General features: G+C 32.5%; 1 protein-coding gene and 2 non-coding genes across 3 annotated transcripts; 1 reads left to right on the top strand and 2 right to left on the bottom strand.

The window, feature by feature from the left end:
- Positions 1–8564: 8564 nt before the first annotated feature.
- On the bottom strand, positions 8565–8638 carry TRNAW-CCA (transfer RNA tryptophan (anticodon CCA)). The gene has a single exon. It is a non-coding gene; the product is annotated as a tRNA-Trp (tRNA).
- Positions 8639–8827: 189 nt separating this feature from the next.
- Positions 8828–8901, bottom strand: TRNAP-UGG (transfer RNA proline (anticodon UGG)). Its single transcript has one exon. It is a non-coding gene; the product is annotated as a tRNA-Pro (tRNA).
- A 10203-nt stretch (positions 8902–19104) lies between these two features.
- Positions 19105–21960, top strand: LOC149508904 (cytochrome b6). Its single transcript, XM_089757792.1, has 2 exons — positions 19105–19505; positions 20330–21960. The coding sequence occupies exons 1-2, from the start codon at positions 19500–19502 to the stop codon at positions 20969–20971; spliced, it is 648 nt and encodes a 215-aa protein (XP_089613918.1). The 5' UTR covers positions 19105–19499; the 3' UTR covers positions 20972–21960.
- The last annotated feature ends 1469 nt before the right edge of the window (positions 21961–23429 follow it).

Raw genomic sequence — 23429 nt, forward strand, 5'->3', positions numbered from 1 at the left:
CTACCAATAATTTTTTGCCTCTTATTCTAGTGTGTGCTTCCGGAGGAGCACGCATGCAAGAAGGAAGTTTGAGCTTGATGCAAATGGCTAAAATATCTTCTGCTTTATATGATTATCAATCAAATAAAAAGTTATTTTATGTATCAATTCTTACATCTCCTACTACTGGTGGAGTGACCGCGAGTTTTGGTATGTTGGGGGATATCATTATTGCTGAACCCAATGCCTATATTGCATTTGCGGGTAAAAGAGTAATTGAGCAAACATTGAATATAACAGTACCTGAAGGTTCACAGGAGGCTGAATATTTATTCCATAAGGGTTTATTCGATCCAATCGTACCACGTAATCCTTTAAAGGGTGTTCTGAGTGAGTTATTTCAGTTCCACGGTTTTTTTCCTTTGAATCAAAATTCAATCAAGTAGAGTCTTAAGTTAAATTATTTTCTTTGTAGTGAAAAGGCAGTTAGTTAGTTTATCAGAATCAAAGTCAAAGCCCGCATAATGGGCTTTGACTTTGTGACATAAAATGGAATTGTCGAAAAACGAATTTTATCTTGCTCTATTGCGTATGTTTATATAATTCAAATATAGAAAAAATATAAATATAGAGTTTTGCATCTTTCTATATCTCCCGAGAATTCTATTTTTACTAAAAATCCCTGTTCTTGGATCGGATTCTAACGAATCGAATCTTTCGACAATTTGTAATAAACTCTTTCTCAATTTGTAATAAACTCTTTCTTTATTAAATTCAAATTAGAAATTAAAATTAGAAGACAAGAACAATAGAATAATAATAATAAGAAAAGTAGGAATAAAGTAAGATAATAAAGAAAGTGGATTATCTTATCATACACCTATTTTATTTCATTTAGAAAGATGGGCAAGTCCCTTTATTTAATTCTACATTCCTTGCACTTATTAGATAAGATATATATATTAGATATATATACTCGCTTAGATATACTTAGTATTTAGATATACTTAGTATTTAGATATACTTAGTATAATATTTAGATATACTTAGTATTTAGATATACTTAGTATAATATTTAGATATACTTAGTATTTCGATATACTTAGTATAATATTTAGATATACTTAGTATAATATACGAATTATAATATAATTATTATAAGATATATTTATAACTAACTTTATAACTAACAATATAACAATAACAGGTACGAATATTAAATTGAGGTACCCATTTTATGACAATTCCCTCTATTTTTGTGCCTTTAGTAGGCCTAGTATTTCCGGCAATTGCAATGGCTTCTTTATCTTTGTATGTTCAAAAAACTAAGATTTTTTAGATTCGATGGGGCCAAGGCCAAGACCAAATCTTATCTATTTTTTTTTTCACGACTTAGATGCCACGGATATCTATTTAGTAGAATATTGTATAACATCCATCCGGCTTCCCCGAACATAAATGAAAAAGCTCCTCTTATGCATACGTAAACATGATATAGGGGTAAATGAATTATAGCAAGTGGATCGGTACCGGACGAATGTATGAAATTAAAGTCTATATATCTAGTAGATCTGTATAGGGGATCATATAAAGGGGATGATTTTAGATCTAAGCAATTTGATGAATTACTTCTAAAAGTTCATATCAAAATAGCACTAGTTGATGAGAGTTACTTCGGAAACAAAAAAAGTAAAGTCAAATTTTTTTGCTTATTTTCTCAATTCCAATAAAATGCAACTGGATCTAGTATGTATGAGTTGGCGATCAGAATCTATATGGATAGAATTTATAGTGGGGTCTCGAAAAACAAGCAATTTCTGCTGGGCCTTTATTCTTTTTTTTGGTTCATTAGGGTTTTTATTAGTTGGAACTTCTAGTTATCTTGGTAGGAATTTGATATCTTTATTTCCGTCTCAGCAAATAGTTTTTTTTCCACAAGGAATCGTGATGTCTTTCTATGGGATCGCGGGTCTCTTTATTAGTTCCTATTTGTGGTGCACGATTTTTTGGAATGTAGGTAGTGGTTATGATCGATTCGATAGAAAAGAGGGAATAGTATGTATTTTTCGTTGGGGTTTTCCTGGAAAAAATCGTCGCATCTTTCTACGATTCCTTATGAAAGATATTCAGTCCATCAGAATAGAAGTTAAAGAGGGTATTTATGCTCGGCGTGTCCTTTATATGGAAATCAGAGGCCAGGGGGCCGTTCCCTTGACTCGTACTGATGAGAATTTGACTCCACGAGAAATTGAGCAAAAAGCTGCTGAATTGGCCTATTTTTTGCGTGTACCGATTGAAGTCTTTTGAAATGAATTGCAGAATAAATGCTTTCTCGGCAGGAGGAAAAAACTCAAGACAAGAAGCCTCTTTTTTCTATAGCAGAACTAAACTGAAGTTTCTTAAGAATGCCCACTCGAACCAAAGAAGACGTATACGGAAGAGTCATAACATAAAACAAAACTGTTTTTTTTTTTTTGTCCACAAAAATTGTTTTTTATGCGTCTGTAAATGTAAAACCACTCAACTTAATTCAGTAACAAAACAAGCAAGAAATCGAAATAATGGATTCATCTCATATATCAAAGTATTTCGAAATATTTAACTTTTTATTTTCAATATTTGGAGTTGATACGTTAGATACAGATAGATTATATCTTGTAAATTTTCTCTACTTTCCTTTTGTCAATCAGCCCCTCCCCTTTTATCCTTTCTTTTGTGCTCCTTAAGAACTAAACAAGTAGATTTCTTTCTTATAACATAATGATAAATGTAATGATAACTTTTCTGTCTTTTTTTGTCACTCATTTTTGATCATCATAATATTTTTCATAATTTTTTTTTTTTCAATTATTCCCGGACTCTAGACTATATACAGTCTAGATAACCCGCGAAAATTTTTCGACATATTTGATTGATATCTTGATATAGACAGGGAGCTCCTTCGTCTCAAAATCTGAATAGAATAATCTTTATTATTTGAAGCGGTTCTTTCGGGCAGTTATCGAAAGAGGGCAATTGCTTCGAATTTGATCAATTGAGATATCTGGAAACAATAATATATATATATATTTCATTCGAACATTCGAATTCAAAGTGGATTCTTATTTTCTATTTCTGTACTCTTTTTAGATTCAAGGACTAAGCACTGAATCAAAAAAAAAAAAAACAGAGAATAGATTCATGGGCCCCTACCTTATAATTTATCTTATAATTTATAATATAATGAAAGTCATGCTTGATAGAAAGATTAGATCACATAAAGTCAACGAATGAGGTGGGTTCATTAACAATTCACAGATGAAAAAATGGCAAAAAAGAAAGCATTCACTCCCCTTCTATATTTTGCATCTATAGTATTTTTGCCCTGGTGGATCTCTCTCTCATTTAATAAAAGTCTGAAATCTTGGATTACTAATTGGTGGAATACTAGGCAATCCGAAACTTTTTTGAATGATATTCAAGAAAAAAGTATTCTAGAACAATTCATAGAAGTAGAGGAACTCCTCCTGTTGGACGAAATGATAAAAGAATACCCGGAAACACATCTACAAAAACTTCGTATAGGAATCCACAAAGAAACGATCCAATTGATCAAGATGCACAATGAGGATCGTATCCATACGATTTTGCACTTCTCGACAAATCTAATCTGTTTCGTTATTCTAAGTGGTTATTCTATTTTGGGTAATGAAGAACTTGTTATTCTTAACTCTTGGGTTCAAGAATTCCTATATAATTTAAGCGACACAATAAAAGCTTTTTCTATTCTTTTATTAACTGAGTTCTGTGTCGGATTCCATTCGCACCACGGTTGGGAACTAATGATTGGCTATATCTACAAAGATTTTGGATTTGCTCATAATGATCAAATTATATCTGTTCTTGCTTGTACCCTTCCAGTCATTCTAGATACAATTTTTAAATATTCGATCTTTCGTTATTTAAATCATGTATCGCCGTCACTTGTAGTTATTTATCATTCACTGACTGACTGAAAAATGATTCACGGATTCAATTAGAATCTTTCTTACTTTGTATATAAGCAAAGAATGCAAAGTCGTACTTACTTTACTCTTTCTACCCATCAGGGGAATACAATTCCTCCTCTATTTCAGTAAATTTTTTTTTTTTTCAGTAAAAGTAAATAGCAGAATCGTGGATAGGGAACTATACTAGTGACCTACCTAATTTTATTGTAGAAATTTTCGGGATCAATGATTGTACCATGCAAACTAGAAATACTTTTTCTTGGATAAAGGAGGAGATTACTCGATCCATTTCCGTATCGCTCATGATCTATATAATAACCGGGGCATCCATTTCAAATGCATATCCCATTTTTGCGCAGCAGGGGTATGAAAATCCACGAGAAGCAACTGGGCGTATTGTATGTGCCAATTGCCATTTAGCTAATAAACCCGTGGATATTGAGGTTCCACAAGCGGTACTTCCTGATACTGTATTTGAAGCGGTTGTTAGAATTCCTTATGATATGCAACTGAAACAAGTTCTTGCTAATGGTAAGAAAGGGGCTTTGAATGTGGGTGCTGTTCTTATTTTACCGGAGGGGTTTGAGTTAGCCCCACCTGATCGTATTTCGCCCGAGATGAAAGAAAAGATAGGCAATCTGTCTTTTCAGAACTACCGCCCCACTCAGAAAAATATTCTTGTGATAGGTCCTGTTCCTGGTCAAAAATATAGTGAAATCACCTTTCCTATTCTTTCCCCAGACCCTGCTAGTAATAAGGATGTTCATTTCTTAAAATATCCCATATACGTAGGCGGAAATAGGGGAAGGGGTCAGATTTATCCCGACGGGAACAAAAGTAACAATACAATTTATAATGCTACGGCAACAGGTATAGTAAGCAAAATCATACGAAAAGAAAAAGGGGGGTACGAAATAACCATAACGGATGCATTGGATGGACATCAAGTGGTTGATATTATCCCCCCAGGACCAGAACTTCTTGTTTCAGAGGGTGAATCTATCAAACTTGATCAACCATTAACAAGTAATCCTAATGTGGGTGGATTTGGTCAGGGGGATGCAGAAATAGTACTTCAAGATCCACTACGTGTCCAAGGCCTTTTGTTCTTCTTGGCATCTATTGTTTTTGCACAAATCTTTTTGGTTCTTAAAAAGAAACAATTTGAAAAGGTTCAAGTGTCCGAAATGAATTTCTAGATCCGTGGATTTATCAACATCAAATTTGTAAAAAAGAACAAATTCTTCCTGGCAATTAGGTTAGGTATGATGAAAAAAGTATGAAAAGTCTTTTGCTTGTTTATATTCTTTCTCTAGGAATTACTTTTACCGCATTCAAAATCTGTATATTGTGAAGAAGACTATTTGTCTTTACCCCTTCTTTTCTTTTTTCAATCTAAATGGGAGGGGTGTAATTATATCCCTATTGTCAGATTGAAATGTCACAGAATGGGTTTTGTTTTCTAAATTCAATTTGATTAGATACTAAACATAAGATAAGTAAGCGGAGAATAGAAAGGAAGGATAAATGAGGGGAACAAATAATTACAGGGAGTATTCTTCGTCTTCCTAGCCTTCGGCACAAGAAAAGGATGTGTAAAATTCCTTTTCTTGTGTCGAAATAATAACAATTCCGGATCCCATTCGTCAAAGATTTCTATTCTTAGTTTATATTTTTCCAGATTTTTCAGAACCCTTTATTTTTTTAGATTTACTTATAATAGATAATAGATTATAATAGATAATAGAATAAGTAATAAAGTAATCGAATAAGTAATAAGGATAATATAATAAGTATAAAATAAGTATAAATAAGTATAAAATAAGTATAAGTATAAATAAGTATAATATAATATAATAAGTAATGGACAACCAAAAAAAAGAGAAGGAATCCTTTTTTTTATAAATATAAAATAGAAGCAAGGCGATGAACTTATAAAAAAATTTCAAACTTTGATGAAATACTAAAATAAATAGAGTAAGGTTAGACTAGTCTAGAAAGGGTTTGCTTGATATCTGGTCGACAGAAAAAAAAAAGAAATATTAAAATTAAATATTAAAATATTAAAATTAAATATTAAAAAAAATTAAATATTAAAATTAAATATATATTGTGATTGTGTCATCCAGGAAAAGGAAATTGAGTGATTCCTTTTTTTCTTCTAACCTTGAAAGTATCGATAGATACTATCGAAGAACAGATGCTATGAATCAATTAATCGAGTTCATTTTTCAAAAACATCATCGGAAAAAGTGATCTATTTGTTGTCATTTATATTTATACGAACAAAATATTATGATCATTAAGAATTCAACGGGACCCCTCCTCGCGAATCAGACAAAGAAAGAGGAGGCGGGCCCCGTTGAGTTCTTACACTTTCATGCCTATAACTTAGTTCATCCCATTATTACATATTACAGGGACGAACCCAATCCAGAATATGAACCATAAAAGAAAATACCTATTAAACCGATCACAGGAATACCAGTTACCGTACCTATTATCCAAAGAGGAATCCTTCCAGTAGTATCGGCCATTTATCCCGCTTCCCTCCACATTTCATCAAGTGGTCATGCTAAAGACATAAACAGTCATAGATAATTATGAGATGCAATCCTTCCGAATGGGATAAGAGAATTCCTACTATTATTTAGTATTCTACTACTCTTTTTTTCTTAATTGAAGAAATAATTGGAAAATAAAACAGCAAGTACAAAAATGAGTAATAACCCCCAGTAGAGACTGGTACGATTCAATTCAACATTTTGTTCGTTCGGGTTTGATTGTGTCATAGCTCTATAATTAATTCGGATTAGGTTTATCGTTGGATGAACTGCATTGCTGATATTGACCCCAAAAAAGAAACGGTAGGTACAGCTAGTCCGTGAACAGCCAACCATCGCACTGTAAAAATTGGATAGGTTCGATCTATGGTCATTGGGTCCTCCTAAAAAGATCTACTAAATTCATCGAGTTGTTCCAAAGAATCAAAACGGCCGGTTATTAATGGAATTCCTTGTCGGCTCTCTGTAAAATACTCGTTTGGACGAGGGCTTCCAAACACATCATAAGCTAAACCTGTGCTGACGAATAACCAACCCGCAATGAATAGGGAAGGTATAGTAATACTATGAATGATCCAGTATCGAATACTGGTAATAATATCAGCAAAAGAACGTTCTCCTGTGCTTCCAGACATGCTGAGCTCCGCATATTCTTGTAGGGGATCGATTCCGTAAAAGATGAGATCAGTAAACGGAAATTCACTGAAATTCAATCTTTGTGAGATCGTCAATATTGTACCAAAGGTATTTTTAGAGTATACCGAATCAGTATAGCTATCCTTCTTCTGACACAGCAACGCAATTTCAAACAGTATATCGACATGAAGTGCTAGATAATTTCTTTCTTCTTCTTGCTTGTCGATGTATAACCACGTATCATGCGATAGAAAATTCCTCAAATTCCTGGAATATAATATAGGGGATTCTATTATTGGTTTGGGGCTAGAAACGGAAGATCAGGTAACCCGTGAATCCAACAAGTTTATAATAATTCATGAAGGAAATTATCATATTTCCGCAAGTCAATTAGATGCGAAATCTAAAAATTGACTTTTTTTCGTAATTGCATAAGAGGTTTTGTTTTTTGTTGTAAGCCCTCCTTTTTTTATTTTAAGGAATTGCTTAGTCGTCTAGTAACAAGTAAGAGTAGTCGATAGTATTAGATATAGATAAAAAAAAGAGCAAGGAATAAAAAAAAAATTCTACTAATCAATATTTGTGAGGCGGCCTTTCTTGTATTCTTGTATTAGATCCAAAGGTTTTTTCTTGACCTAACTACAAAGATGATGAATCTATTTCTTTTTCTTTTCTACTCTTGTCCTGCCGCTCTATTTTTGTGAATACCGTTTAGAATGATTGATGAATCAAAAAATTTCAATTGAACTTATTCTTTCAATTGGTATTTTTGCTTATCCCCGTCTCTTTTAAAAATTGAAACTTAGGTAAGTGCTTTATAAACATATGTATAAAAAGAACATATTTCATTTAGCTCCTTCATGCCTACTCTAACTAGTTATTTCGGTTTTTTACTAGCGGCTTTAACTATAACCTCAGCTCTATTTATTGGTCTGAGTAAGATACGACTTATTTGAAAATTAATTGAATGAACGAACAATTAATAAAAACAAAGTTTTCTGTCCTATTCCATATATTCTATAGTTCCTTACCGTGTTAATTATCAATTATTAGTTATTGATATTCATGGGCAATAGAGATTAATATTTAGGGATAGATATTACCTTTCTTTTTCTCCTTTCAAATAAATTGAAATGATTGAAGTTTTTCTATTTGGAATCGTCTTAGGTCTAATTCCTATTACTTTGGCTGGATTATTCGTAACCGCATATTTACAATACATACGTGGTGATCAGTTGGACCTTTGATTAATTAACATCTCTTTTTTTGACTGACCCCTTTAATTTTAATTTAATTAATTTAATTCAAGGAGGTCAAATTCGAATTGCTGTTCAATTTTTTTTTTTTTTTTTTTTTTTTCAGTTCGGTGTAATTTTCGACTTAACAAGAGCGGAATCACGCTCTGTAGGATTTGAACCTACGACATTGGGTTTTGGAGACCCACGTTCTACCGAACTGAACTAAGAGCGCTTTCTTATCATAATAAATAAGACTGTAAAAAAGAGGATTCTTTTATTTTATAACCCCAATACATCGTGCACACCTATACTATCATATATCATATATAATATGAGAAAATGATAGATTATGTATGCTTAATTTTAATCAATCTAAAACTAAAATGGCTCCCTCCTTACTGCTCAAAGGAGAAGTAATAGGTAGGGATGACAGGATTTGAACCCGTGACATTTTGTACCCAAAACAAACGCGCTACCAAGCTGCGCTACATCCCTTTCAATTGGCCTACGATGTTATTGTAGAGAATCCCTGTCTTGTTTTCCACACCCTTATTTCATCTATTGATATACAAAAATTATCTTTCCATTTCCTCTTTTTGGTCTCATATCATATAACAACCATATAATGAATAATAAATGAATCTTTTTGGCGGGAATTCTCAGGCAGAAAGGGACCTATTTTGCTGTTTTAAGAAAAGGAAAATCTTATCTATCGAATCATTGTACATTTAAATTTTAATTTTGAATTAGGAATTCCGGGTACAAATATACAAATACAAGTGGTCTTTAACCACACATACATGTGATTATATATGTATTACCATAATGTATGTAATACGATAAAGAAGGAGGATTTTAAATGCGAGATCTAAAAACATATCTTTCCGTAGCACCGGTACTAAGTACTCTCTGGTTCGGTTCTTTAGCGGGTTTATTGATAGAGATCAATCGTTTCTTCCCGGATGCGTTAACATTCCCTTTTTTTTAATTCTAGTTATTGTCGCGGGACGGGGTGAAAAAGATTAGATCGATATACAATCAAATATCTGTGACTAATCTCTCGCCCCCCCTTGACTTTAGTTGTTTTTAGAATTATAATTATATAAGAAATGAATTCTAATTATATAAGAAATAATTCTATTTAGTTTTTTTAGAATTCTAATTATATAAGAATTATATAAAATAAATAAGGAAGGTAGAACGAAAAAAGTGGATTGAACCTCAACAAAACTTGGGTTCAAGCTCCAATTAAATTACTAGTAGAGCGAAAAGAGAAATGTGGCTGGAACAACAGTATCCTACAAGATACTTAAAGAAAATACCGTACTGTGATTCTAAATCGAGTTAGAAATCATTGTATTACTTATTTACTATTAGTATAATACATATTGATTTACTATATTGATTGCAATTGATTGCAACGAAATCTTTCAGGATTTGGTTTTGAGTTAGCAACTTTTATTTATTTATTTTCATTCCTTTCTTCTTCACTTTTGATCGGAAAATAGAAGAGTTGGGTGAATTAAAAACTCAAAGGGGGTTCATGGCCAAGAGTAAAGATGTCCGAGTAACGATTATTTTGGAATGTACCAGTTGTGTTCGAAACGTCGTTAATAAGGAATCAACGGGCATTTCCAGGTATATTACTCAAAAAAATCGACACAATACGCCTAGTCGATTGGAATTGAAGAAATTCTGTTCCTATTGTTACAAACATACAATTCACGGGGAGATAAAGAAATAAATCGAATCAAGTACTCGTATGTCAACCCTTCCCGAGAATATGAGAAAATAGGACATTAGGTATTTAGGTAACATTAGGTATTTAGTATGAGAAAATAGGACATTAGGTATTCAGGTATAATAATATATATTATATAATATATTAAGTAATATTAAGTATATAATTAGTTAGATATAATATATAACTAATATATAACAAATATTTTATTTATATATTAGTCTATATTTGTATTTCCTTGTCTATTCCACGCTTTCTTTTTAAAGTGAAGTTTTTAGTTTTAAATTATTCGATATGCACGTTAATAAATTTTTAACCTTTTTAACCTGGTATATGATTGTATCAATATTCTTTTATTTTTTTTTATTCTATTTTTTATTTAGTTCTTATTTTTTTAATAATTTTTTTCTTTATTCTCGAGTCAATTATTTATTTTTTTAGTTTACCGTCTTCGAATGATTTTTAGTTTACAGTCTTCGAATGATTAGGAGTTGGATTTTCATTGATTAGGAATTAGATTTTTAATATCACTAACTATTTTTTTTTTTATTTTCTATTCGTGCATAATGATTATTTTAATATTGTTAATTTTAATATTGTTGTTAATTTTAATATTGTTAATATTGTATTATTTATTATATTGTATGATTTATTCATTACTATATTTTTTAGTTATTACTATATTTTGTATTTATTACTATATTTCATTATTTATTTCTTATTTTATTAATTATTTATTATTTTCGTGTCGGTTCTATATATATTTATAAATTATATTTATTTATTATTTATGTATTATCACAGTTATAGATATTTATTTAAATTATATTTATATATTAAATATATTAAAATATTAAATTATATTTATATTTTATATATTAAATATATTAAAATATGAAATTATATTTATATATATTTATAAATTATATTTATTTATTATTTATGTATTATCACAGTTATAGATATTTATTTAAATTATATTTATATATTAAATATATTAAAATATTAAATTATATTTATATTTTATATATTAAATATATTAAAATATGAAATTATATTTATATATTAAATATATTAAAATATGAAATTATATTTATATATTAAATATATTAAAATATGAAATTATATTTATATATTAAATATATTAAAATATGAAATTATATTTATATATTAAATATATTAAAATATGAAATTATATTTAAATAAATATCTATAAATAATATAATAATAAAATAAACTAATAAAATAAACAAATAAATAATAAATAAATAATTAAAATAAACTAATAAAATAAACAAATAAATAAGAAATAAATAATAAATAAATAATACAATAATAAAAAAAACAAAGCAAATCGTATTTATTCTATTAATTCTATAATTTGAATTTGATCCGATCAAAATAGGATTTTAGAAAAGGATAGGATAGGATTATTTTTAGAAATAAGGAATAAAGAAATGATGGATAAATACAAGCGATCTTTTCGTAGGCGTTTGCCCCCGATCCAATCGGGGGATCGAATTGATTATAGAAACATGAGTTTAATTAGTCGATTTATTAGTGAACAAGGAAAAATCTTATCTAGGCGAGTAAATAGATTGACTTTAAAACAACAACGATTAATTACTATTGCTATAAAACAAGCTCGTATTTTATCTTCGTTACCCTTTATTAATAATGAGAAACGATTTGAAAGAAGGGAGTCGACCGCTAGAACTAGAACCAGAAATGAGAAACGATTTGAAAGAAGAGAGTCGACCGCTAGAACTACTGCTCTTAGAACCAGAAATAAATAGGCTTACCCTTCAATTGACTCAAAATTATCAAACGTAGACTGATGCTTTATTCAAAAAATCTGATAATCAAAATTGTCGTGTCGTAAGAAAAAAGAAATAAATAAAAGAATCGAATCGGGTTGGGGAAGAAAAATAAATTTTTTTTTTTTTTATTGAGCGTCTTCGCTCATCTTGTTTTCTTGTTTTGATGACCTTATCAGAATTTTTTTATCATATTAATTTCTACTCTACCTCCCTCGAGTTCATTCTCGAGGGAACCCCATTTCATTTAAAGCATTTCGGTGGATTCCTTCCGATCTCCTTATTTTATAATCTCGTTGGAAATCATATAAAGACAATTCCTATTTGAGATAGCTATTTGTGCAAGTATTTTACGATTAAGAAGCAACTGTTTCTTGTACCGATTTTTTATTAATCTACTATAATTATAGGATACCCCCATTCCTCGAATTCCTGCATTTATTCGAGTGATCCACAAACGACGAAAATATCTTTTTTTCCTATCTCTATCCCGATCAGCCGAAACCAAAGCTCTTACTCTTTGTCTCCGAGCTATATATCCCTCTTTCATTCTGGTCATTGAATAAAAGAAATTTTGATGAATAACTAATTCTTTCTTTCAGTTATTCTTTTCTAGTCTATTAATAACAAAACGGATTCTTCCAATGTATAAAATAAAAATTCCAATGGCTTTTGCTACTATAACCGTCCCGCCCACGATTTTTCCTTTTTTCTAGGCATTTCATTTCGCCTTGAAATAAGAAATTGTATTGATACTAGGTATCAAAAAAAGCATATTAACTAAAATAAAGGAGTAAATAGAAATGGATAAATAAATAGTGGGTTCCATCGTTTCTATGGTTACTTCTTAAACGGTGAGGTCCCCTCTATACACCGGAGCTCATTCCTTCATTTAACATTTAATTGGTAACTTGTACAGTTCACACTCTTCGGCTCTACTCATAAATTTTTCAGTAATAGATCTTTCACAACGAGATCTATCTTATACAGTAACGGTATGTAATTAGGAGGATTAATTGGGTAGCTGACCCTGTTAGTCCGTTCTTTGCAAGAGTCGAAGCATAATCTTTTTGCTTTTTAAATAGGATTTTCCCCGCTTAATGGATAAGCATTTGCTACCAATGGGGAATTTTTAAAAAATTCCAAGATTGGATTTGCGCCAATGGAAACCATAAATTTCATACACAATAGAAGGATATGGTAGATCTATCTTTTTTAGATAGTGAACGGAAGAACCCCATTCTATTCACTGGTACTGATCGTTGATACTGAAAAATTGTTTCCTTTTTCTCAGCCCATGATCTGAACAAGTCGCACATACACCCTAGTACATCTTCCTCGGCGCTGAGGACATCCCCGAAGAGCAGGGGCTTTCGTGACATTTCTAATTGGCTGTCTTGCATTTCTAATAAGTTGTTTAATAGTTGGCATGCTGAATCATATACAATCATATACATAATAGACTGGTTTAGATCGATCCTAACCAGATGATTATGAATTACTTCTTTTTCTCTTTAATAGATTAATAAAATATTAATCTATTAAAGAGAAAAAGAAGGAAAGGAATAAGAGGGATTAAATCAATCTAAATCAAAATTAAATGGTGTTCCATTGTCGTCAAATGGTGGTCTTCCATTGCCATTGTCGTCAAATGGTGGTCTTCCATTGCCATTGTCGTCAAATGGTGGTCTTCCATTGCCATTGTCGTCAAATGGTGGTCTTCCATTGCCATTGTCGTCAAATGGTGGTCTTCCATTGCCATTGTCGTCAAATGGTGGTCTTCCATTGCCATTGTCGTCAAATGGTGGTCTTCCATTGCCATTGTCGTCAAATGGTGGTCTTCCATTGCCATTGTCGTCAAATGGTGGTCTTCCATTGCCATTGTCGTTAACTAGTCTCCATTTTTTATTCACTATAGGTTTGTTATTCACTATAGGTTTGTTATTCACTATAGGTTTGTTATTCACTATAGGTTTTTCATTCACTATAGGTTTTTCATTCACTATAGGTTTTTCATTCACTATATTTTTCATTCACTATAGGTTTGTTATTCACTATAGGTTTTTCATTCACTATAGGTTTTTCATTCACTATAGGTTTTTCATTCACTATAGGTTTTTCATTCACTATAGGTCTCGATTCTGTACGCACTATATGATCCACAATTCCATGATCTTTGGCTTCTTTTGCTGACATAAAATTATCTCTTTCCATGTCTTTGTTTATAACCCATCGGGGCTGGCCCGTTCTTTGTACATAAGCCTCTATGATGTCTTCTTGCATTTTCATTACTTCGTCTGTTTCCATGACCCAGTCTTTGAAGCCATCATCCTTAAGCATACTAATAGGTTGATGGATCATTACCCTGATGATATAACATACTTCTAACTCACATAATGAGGCGAGAAGAATAGCTATAGAATTGAACAACCGTACAGGCATTTTTTGCGCATTGCATACGGCTTTACAATTGCATACGGCTTTACAATGGAATTCTCTTTTTTCTTTCATCGAAAAAAAGAGAAAATATAGAGTCTATTAGACCCAGATTAATAAATAATCCAATTACCATCCTTCTTTTTCTTTTTTTTTCGGAAAAGTTTAAAAATACTATGATGGCTCCGTTGCTTTATATATTTATTTCGTCTGTGATTCAGCAATCCCAAAGTTTCTTTTTTTTTTTGAAAAAAAAAAAAGAAAGAAAAAAAATAGTCTTTTTTTTTTTCGTACTCTTTCATAACATAAATATTGTTAATAGCCTCTGGTAGGAAAAGAAAAAAAGTTTGTGACGCCTGAGATGGGCCCACGATAGCTAAGATCAAATTGGAAATGCCCCTTCTCTCATACTACTCTTTCGATACATAATCTAATATTTTTTTTTGAAAAAAAAAAAAAGAAATAAAAAAAAAATTTCATATCGAATTCAAAGTGCCATGCTATTATTACTTACTAATTCATATTTCATATGGCGAAGGCATAGTCTTCTTTTTTCTTTCCATCAATAATAAAAAAAAAAAAACTCATTGGCGCCGAGCGTGAGGGAATGCTCTGCGTTTGGTAATTTCTCCTCCGACCAAGAGAAAAGCTGCGATTGAAGCGGTCAATCCCATGGCTAGTGTATGCACATCTGGTTCCACTGCTTGCATAGTATCAAAAAGAGATAATCCAGATACTATCCCTCCGCCAGGAGAGTTTATAAAAAAAAACAGGTCTCGGCTATTACTCTCTATACTGAGATAGATCATAATACCCGCAAGTTGATTCGAGGTCTGGATATCAAGCTCTTTGCCCAAAAAAAAGCAATCTTTCTCGATAAATTCGGTTGATTAGGATAAAATTGTATCCCTTAGTAGCCGTACAGGCACCTTTTGATGCATACGGTTCAACAAAAATTGCGAAAAAAAATCAATGTGTAGATTCCAGCCATCCTTTGTTTTTTCTAGTCGGACCTTTCTAACTTCTAATTTCTAATGAAGGGGCTTTTTCTTACATTTTTTAAATAAAATGAAATTTAAAATTAAATTAAAGAAAGATGAGTTTTGGCCCGTTTTCCTATAATATAGAAAAAATTCGCTAAACTTATTGCACAAACTTTTCATTGATCCATTTTTTTTTCATTGCGATTCAATCCAAATCACGATGTCATTTTCTTGTTCCTGAATGGGGTTCGTCAATTTTTTATTCAATTTTTTTAGGTTTATGCTCTACTCCGAGTAAAGATCTGCCCGATTTTTATTTGCACATATAGGACAAATGACCCAATACCACGTCTTTTTGCTATGATTTCATTTCCTTTTTTTATTTTAATTTAATTCCTTTTTCTTTCATGTTTTTCGCCAAATATTCAACGTATTTCCCATATTATTCGATTGATTAACAGTTTGAAATCGCTCTTATTTATAATTAAAAAAAAAAAGAAAAATTATGATTATGATATAGGTGGTAATCATAAATATATTACCAATTGGGTTTTTTCTAAACGGAGCCTGGATACTTCATTTTATCAGTCCAACCAAGCCAACCATAAATCATTCTAATTGAAAATATTAATCTGGATACACCCCCATGAAATGGATCTCTAATTGCACTTCATTACACTTCCCGCTACAAATTTTTGATAATTCAATCAATCTTTTTGGGGCGAAACAGGGGATATCTCGATCGGGCGAGAGAACGGGGGAATCCCATATGACCCAATATATTTGACAAGTCGCACTATATGTCAACCCAGCTTGCATCGTTATCTCCCGGAACTTGAAAAGGAACTTTTGGAATACCAACAGGCATAAAGTAAAAAGAATGTAAAATTATATTTCGCTTTGATTGTGGAAGCGTAATACGTAATGTAATACGTAATAATGGTCTTATCTTAATAATATGTAATATTATATTTCACTTTGATTGTGGAAGCGTAATACGTAATGTAATACGTAATAATGGTCTTATCTTAATAATATGTAATATTATAATATGTAATATTATATTTCACTTTGATTGTGGAAGCGTAATACGTAATGTAATACGTAATAATGGTCTTATCTTAATAATATGTAATATTATAATATGTAATATTATATTTCACTTTGATTGTGGAAGCGTAATACGTAATGTAATACGTAATAATGGTCTTATCTTAATAATATGTAATAATGGTCTTAATAATATGGGCCTTTATCATATTTTATACATAGATAGACTAAGGCCATAAAATAAAGAAAGGCGGAATGAATGAAAGAGAATTCTTACGAATAGGTCCTTTGAATGATGAACAAATAGGGATGCATTCATTCATAAAAAATAGGATCAACCCCCATTGCGTATTGATACTTATCGAGTATAGAATAGATCTGCTTCTCTTTTTTCTTCTGAGCCGAATTCTTCCCTTATTACTAATGGAATAGAACAAACATTAATCCTTTCTCCGAAAGAATCCACCGAAAAGGGGAGGTATTCCAATGCAATAAAGTTACATAGTGTCTATTTTTCGTTGATTTGATAAAGGGGTATTTCCATGGGTTTGCCTTGGTATCGTGTTCATACTGTCGTATTGAATGATCCCGGTCGCTTGCTTTCTGTTCATATAATGCATACAGCTCTGGTTGCTGGTTGGGCCGGTTCAATGGCTCTATATGAATTAGCTGTTTTTGATCCCTCCGATCCCGTTCTTGATCCAATGTGGAGACAAGGTATGTTCGTTATACCCTTCATGACTCGTTTAGGAATAACCAATTCATGGGGCGGTTGGAGTATTACGGGGCGGACTATAACAAATCCGGGTATTTGGAGTTACGAAGGTGTGGCCGGAGCACATATTGTGTTTTCTGGCTTGTGCTTCTTGGCAGCTATCTGGCATTGGGTATATTGGGATCTAGAAATTTTTTGTGATGAGCGCACAGGAAAACCCTCTTTGGATTTGCCCAAGATTTTTGGAATTCATTTATTTCTCTCAGGAGTGGCTTGCTTTGGCTTTGGCGCATTTCATGTAACAGGATTGTATGGTCCTGGAATATGGGTGTCCGACCCTTATGGACTAACCGGAAAGGTACAACCTGTAAATCCAGCGTGGGGCGTGGAAGGTTTTGATCCTTTTGTTCCGGGAGGAATAGCCTCTCATCATATTGCAGCAGGGACATTGGGCATATTAGCGGGCTTATTCCATCTTAGTGTCCGTCCGCCCCAACGTTTATACAAAGGATTACGTATGGGAAATATTGAAACCGTCCTTTCCAGTAGTATAGCTGCTGTCTTTTTTGCAGCTTTTGTTGTTACTGGAACTATGTGGTATGGTTCAGCAACTACCCCCATCGAATTATTTGGTCCTACTCGTTATCAATGGGATCAAGGATACTTCCAGCAAGAAATATATCGAAGGGTTAGTGCTGGGTTAGCCGAAAATCAAAGTTTATCAGAAGCTTGGTCTAAAATTCCTGAAAAATTAGCTTTTTATGATTACATTGGCAATAATCCGGCAAAAGGAGGATTATTCAGAGCGGGTTCAATGGACAACGGGGATGGAATAGCCGTTGGGTGGTTAGGACACCCTATCTTTAGAGATAAAGAAGGGCGTGAACTTTTTGTACGTCGTATGCCTACTTTTTTTGAAACATTTCCGGTTGTTTTGGTAGACGGAGACGGAATTGTTAGAGCGGATGTTCCTTTTAGAAGGGCAGAATCGAAGTATAGTGTCGAACAAGTAGGTGTAACTGTTGAGTTCTATGGTGGCGAACTCAATGGAGTGAGTTATAGTGATCCTGCTACTGTGAAAAAATATGCTAGACGTGCTCAATTGGGTGAAATTTTTGAATTAGATCGTGCTACTTTGAAATCCGATGGTGTTTTTCGTAGCAGTCCAAGGGGTTGGTTTACTTTTGGGCATGCTTCGTTTGCTTTGCTTTTCTTCTTCGGACACATTTGGCATGGTGCTAGAACCCTGTTCAGAGATGTTTTTGCCGGTATTGATCCAGATTTGGATGCTCAAGTGGAATTTGGAGCATTCCAAAAACTTGGAGATCCAACTACAAGAAGACAAGTAGTCTGATGCAAGATTGCTTTGTTATTTTTCGCTTCTATTTTCTGTTTGTGATTTGACATAGGCTGCTGTAAAAATCTTGATTAAAATCGCTGCCTTTTCTATTGATTCTTGTTCTTTCGTTATTTTATTCGGGAGATGATTCTAAATAAATAGGTACGGAAGCTATAATTGTAAACCACGATCGAATTTATGGAAGCATTGGTTTATACATTCCTCTTAGTATCTACTCTAGGGATAATTTTTTTCGCTATCTTTTTTCGAGAACCGCCTAAAGTTCCAACTAAAAAAATGAAATGATTTTTCATTATCTCAATTGAAGTAATGAGCCTCCCAATATTATATTGGGAGGCTCATTACTTCAATTAGTCCCCGTGTTCCTCGAATGGATCCCTTAATTGTTGAGAGGGTTGCCCAAAGGCAGTATATAAGGCGTACCCAGTAAAACTTACAAGTAAACCAGATATAGAGATGGCGACTAAAGTTGCTGTTTCCATTATTATATAATTATATAAATAATATATATAAATATAAATATAAATAATATAAATATAAATATAATTTCAAGATCACAATGGATCTATGATAAGATCGTTTATTTACAGCGGAATGATATACAAAGTCAACAGATCTCACTGAATACAAAATAAGATTTATGGCTACACAAACCGTTGAGGGTAGTTCTAGATCTGGTCCAAGACGAACTGTTGTAGGGGATTTTTTGAAACCATTGAATTCGGAATATGGTAAAGTAGCTCCTGGATGGGGAACGACTCCTTTGATGGGTGTCGCAATGGCTTTATTTTCGATATTCTTATCTATTATTTTGGAGATTTATAATTCTTCCGTTTTACTGGATGGAATTTCGCTGAATTAGATTCACAAGAACCACGAAGCCTCGCTTTTCAATACAAAAAGTGAAACTTTTAGTTCTCGGATTTTTTTTAGCCCATTCTATTTTGGTAGTTCGACCGCGAAATTTTTTTTGTTTCTGTATTTCCGGAATATGAGTGTGTGACTTGTTATAATTGATCCTATTGATAGTACAGAAAATGGGTCTGTCCTCTTGATCGAGATAGTTTTATCCCGTCGGATAGCCATTCTAGTATCTGGAGCACGGAATATATGAAATGGATCACGAAGTATTCGAACTATGATTCATACTTAATATTCAAACCTCGCGGCCGGACTCAAAAAAAAAAAAAATTTTCAAAGAAAGAGGTTTTTTATTTATAAATCGAGAAATTTTTTCTTCTTTCAAACTCTCATTTAGTTTATGCTTATTTTGATCAAAGGACAAACCTTTCTTTTCTTTGTATTTTTATTTATTATATCTATTCTATTCATTGAATAAGTGATGATCCAATAATTCTTACTCAAAGAATCTTTGGACTTAGTTTGAAGGTTTTATTGAATCATCGCGGTTCTGGTATGAATCTGAAGTTTCAATTGATTCATAGGGTCTTAACAAGAGAATTCCTATTAAAAATAAAGAAAACAAGAATAAAGCCACATTCCATATAAATAACAAATCAAAGCAAAGAAAAAGAAAAGAAATAAGTAGGTAAATAGAAGATTCAAGAGGCCTGATCAACATAAAGACGAATGCGCCGACTTGATTTTTTGGCATTATAATTACAACTACAAAAAAGAGCTTTCGGATTTTTACTCTTTTGTGTCTTCAGATAAAATTGAATGAAAAGATTAAGAAGTTTCAAACTTTCTATTCCATATCCGTTTCAGCTATTATTTGGGTGTTTTTGTTTGAGCTGTACGAGATGAAATTCTCATATACGGTTCTCAGGGGGGGAGTCCTCTTGGTTTACCTATCTCAATAAAGTCTATGATTGGTTCGAAGAACGCCTCGAGATTCAGGCGATTGCAGATGATATAACTAGTAAATATGTTCCTCCTCATGTTAACATATTTTATTGTCTAGGAGGAATTACGCTTACTTGTTTTTTGGTACAAGTAGCTACAGGATTTGCTATGACTTTTTACTATCGTCCAACCGTTACTGAGGCTTTTACTTCTGTTCAATACATAATGACTGAAGCTAACTTTGGTTGGTTAATCCGATCAGTTCATCGATGGTCGGCAAGTATGATGGTCTTAATGATGATCCTGCACGTATTTCGTGTCTATCTCACTGGTGGTTTTAAAAAACCTCGCGAATTGACTTGGGTTACAGGCGTGGTTCTGGCTGTGTTGACTGCATCTTTTGGTGTAACAGGTTATTCCTTACCTTGGGACCAAATTGGTTATTGGGCAGTCAAAATCGTAACAGGCGTTCCGGAAGCTATTCCGGTAATAGGATCGCCTTTGGTAGAGTTATTGCGTGGAAGTGCTAGTGTGGGACAATCCACTTTGACCCGTTTTTATAGTTTACACACTTTTGTATTACCCCTTCTTACTGCTGTATTTATGTTAATGCATTTCCTAATGATACGTAAGCAAGGCATTTCTGGTCCTTTATAGAGAATATAGACCATAGCTATATTGTAACCAATCATTTATCTTATTACTTGCCAATCATTTATCTTATTACTTGGGGGAGGAACAATAGTATTTCATTGCTACAAATATGGATTGTTGAAAAAAAAAAAAAAATAAGACATGTATTTGGATATTTCCTTTCAACTCCACAATATTCTATTATTTATTTGATATGACATGAATAGTTGAAGGGAATTCCCCGAAGAGAAAATGGATTATGGGAGTGTGTGACTTGAACTATTGATTGGGCCATGCAGAAATATGCCTTTATCTGCTACATTGGAATTCACAACCAAATGTGTCTTTGTTCCAACCACCGTGTAAGCCCCATACAAAGGATAGGCTGGTTCGCTTGAAGAGAATCTTTTCTATGATCAGACCTGACGATGTCGTGTATGAACAGGGCTCCGTAAGATCCAGTAGAATAAGTGATTTGGCATAATGCAAATTAGATTTTATTTATTTATTTTTATTTTTTTTTTACTTTCTTATCTTAATAGTATGAAAATACATTCATTTCTTCTGCATCGACCCGATTTATTATTATTATACTATCGGAGTGAAACAAGGGATCTAAAGAAGAGCAAAGGCTAGACTATATTAGTAACAAGTAAATCCTTTGTATGTAAAAAATCTCGATATATTTTTGGGATAAAGGTGAATCGCAAGGCCTAAGACGACCCAGAAAGCACTTGATCACGATCAACTTTGTACGCCTACTTGGGTATTGAGCATTTACCTGTAAAAATGGCATTCCTTGGAATGTATAGTTGCAACTTCGTAAAATGGAATCAGGTAACTTTTTTCTTACATATGAAATCATTCATATATGTGTGGATAACATATAGATTCATTTTATATGTATCCGTTTGTATCCATTTGATTCGATTGATTTTTGCTTGAGCCGGATGATGAAAAATTATCATGTCCGGTTCCTTCGGGGGATGGATCTAGAAAAATTCACCTATCCTAATAACAAAAAAACCTGACTTGAACGATCCTGTATTAAGAGCTAAATTAGCTAAAGGTATGGGTCATAATTATTATGGGGAACCCGCATGGCCCAATGATCTTTTATATATTTTTCCAGTAGTAATTCTCGGTACTATTGCTTGTAACGTAGGCTTAGCGGTTCTAGAACCTTCAATGATTGGTGAACCCGCGGATCCATTTGCAACTCCTTTGGAAATATTACCTGAATGGTATTTCTTTCCTGTATTTCAAATACTTCGTACAGTACCTAACAAGTTATTGGGTGTTCTTTTAATGGTTTCAGTACCTGCGGGATTATTAACAGTACCTTTTTTGGAAAATGTTAATAAATTCCAAAATCCATTTCGTCGTCCAGTAGCGACAACCGTTTTTTTGATTGGTACTGCGGTGGCCCTTTGGTTGGGTATTGGAGCAACATTACCGATTGATAAATCCCTAACTTTAGGTCTTTTTTAAATTGAATCAATTTTAAAATAAAATATCATGATGTGCGTATCTAGGGAGTAGTCACTTCAAAGTCAAAGTGAATTCTCCCTAGATACATTTATTCAATTCTGGTCCCAATATATGGATTGTGCTGAAGGTTCAAAATCCATTTTCGTTTTTTTTTTTTTTTTCTAATTTTCTAAAGTAAAAAAAAAAAAAATGAAATAAATCCTAAATCCAATGGATTTAAAATTTTGGTAAATCAATTTCGCAATGCTTTTCTACTTCTTTTCTAGAATGCCCAATATTTGTTTTACATCTTCTATGCGAAAGTGTTCAATTTTCATAAGGTCTTCTTGACTGTTATTCAAAAGGTCCAATAATGTATGTATATTGGACTTTTTGAGACAATTATAGATCCTGGGAGGCAATTCTGATTGGTCAATAAAAATATATTTCAATGCTATTTCTTTTTTCTTTTTTCTTAGTTTAGCTAATCTATCATGAAAAGGAAAAAAAGGTAAAGTAACGTTGTGTTGATTGTTTTCTAAATGTAAGTTTTCTTCTTCCGCATCTAGAAAGGGAATAAATAAATCAATCAAATTCCGAGAGGCTTCATGAAGTGCTTCTTTAGGAGTTAAACTTCCATTTGTCCATATTTCTAGAAAAAGTATCTCCTGTTTTTCATTATCATTCCCATAACAATGAATACTATGATTCGCATTTCGAACAGGCATGAATACAGCATCTATAGGATAACTTCCGTCGTGAAAGTTCTTTGGCGTTTTTATACCGTATCCTCTATTTCTCTCGATTTGTAATCCAATACACAAATCAATTGGTTCGGTTAGGCTAGCTATATGCTGTGTATTATCAACGATTTCCACAGAAGGCGGTAAGATGATGTCTTGAGCAGTTACATATCCGGGACCCTTGGCACAAATAAAGGCGTTACGAGTTCCATACAAATTACTTCTCAATACAATTGCTTTTAAATTCATTAAAATTTCATGTACTGATT

This window comes from Durio zibethinus, unplaced genomic scaffold (genome assembly GCF_047325235.1).
Source record: "Durio zibethinus cultivar Kanyao isolate XHJ-2024 unplaced genomic scaffold, ASM4732523v1 HiC_scaffold_288, whole genome shotgun sequence".
NCBI classification, from domain to species: Eukaryota; Viridiplantae; Streptophyta; class Magnoliopsida; order Malvales; family Malvaceae; genus Durio; species Durio zibethinus.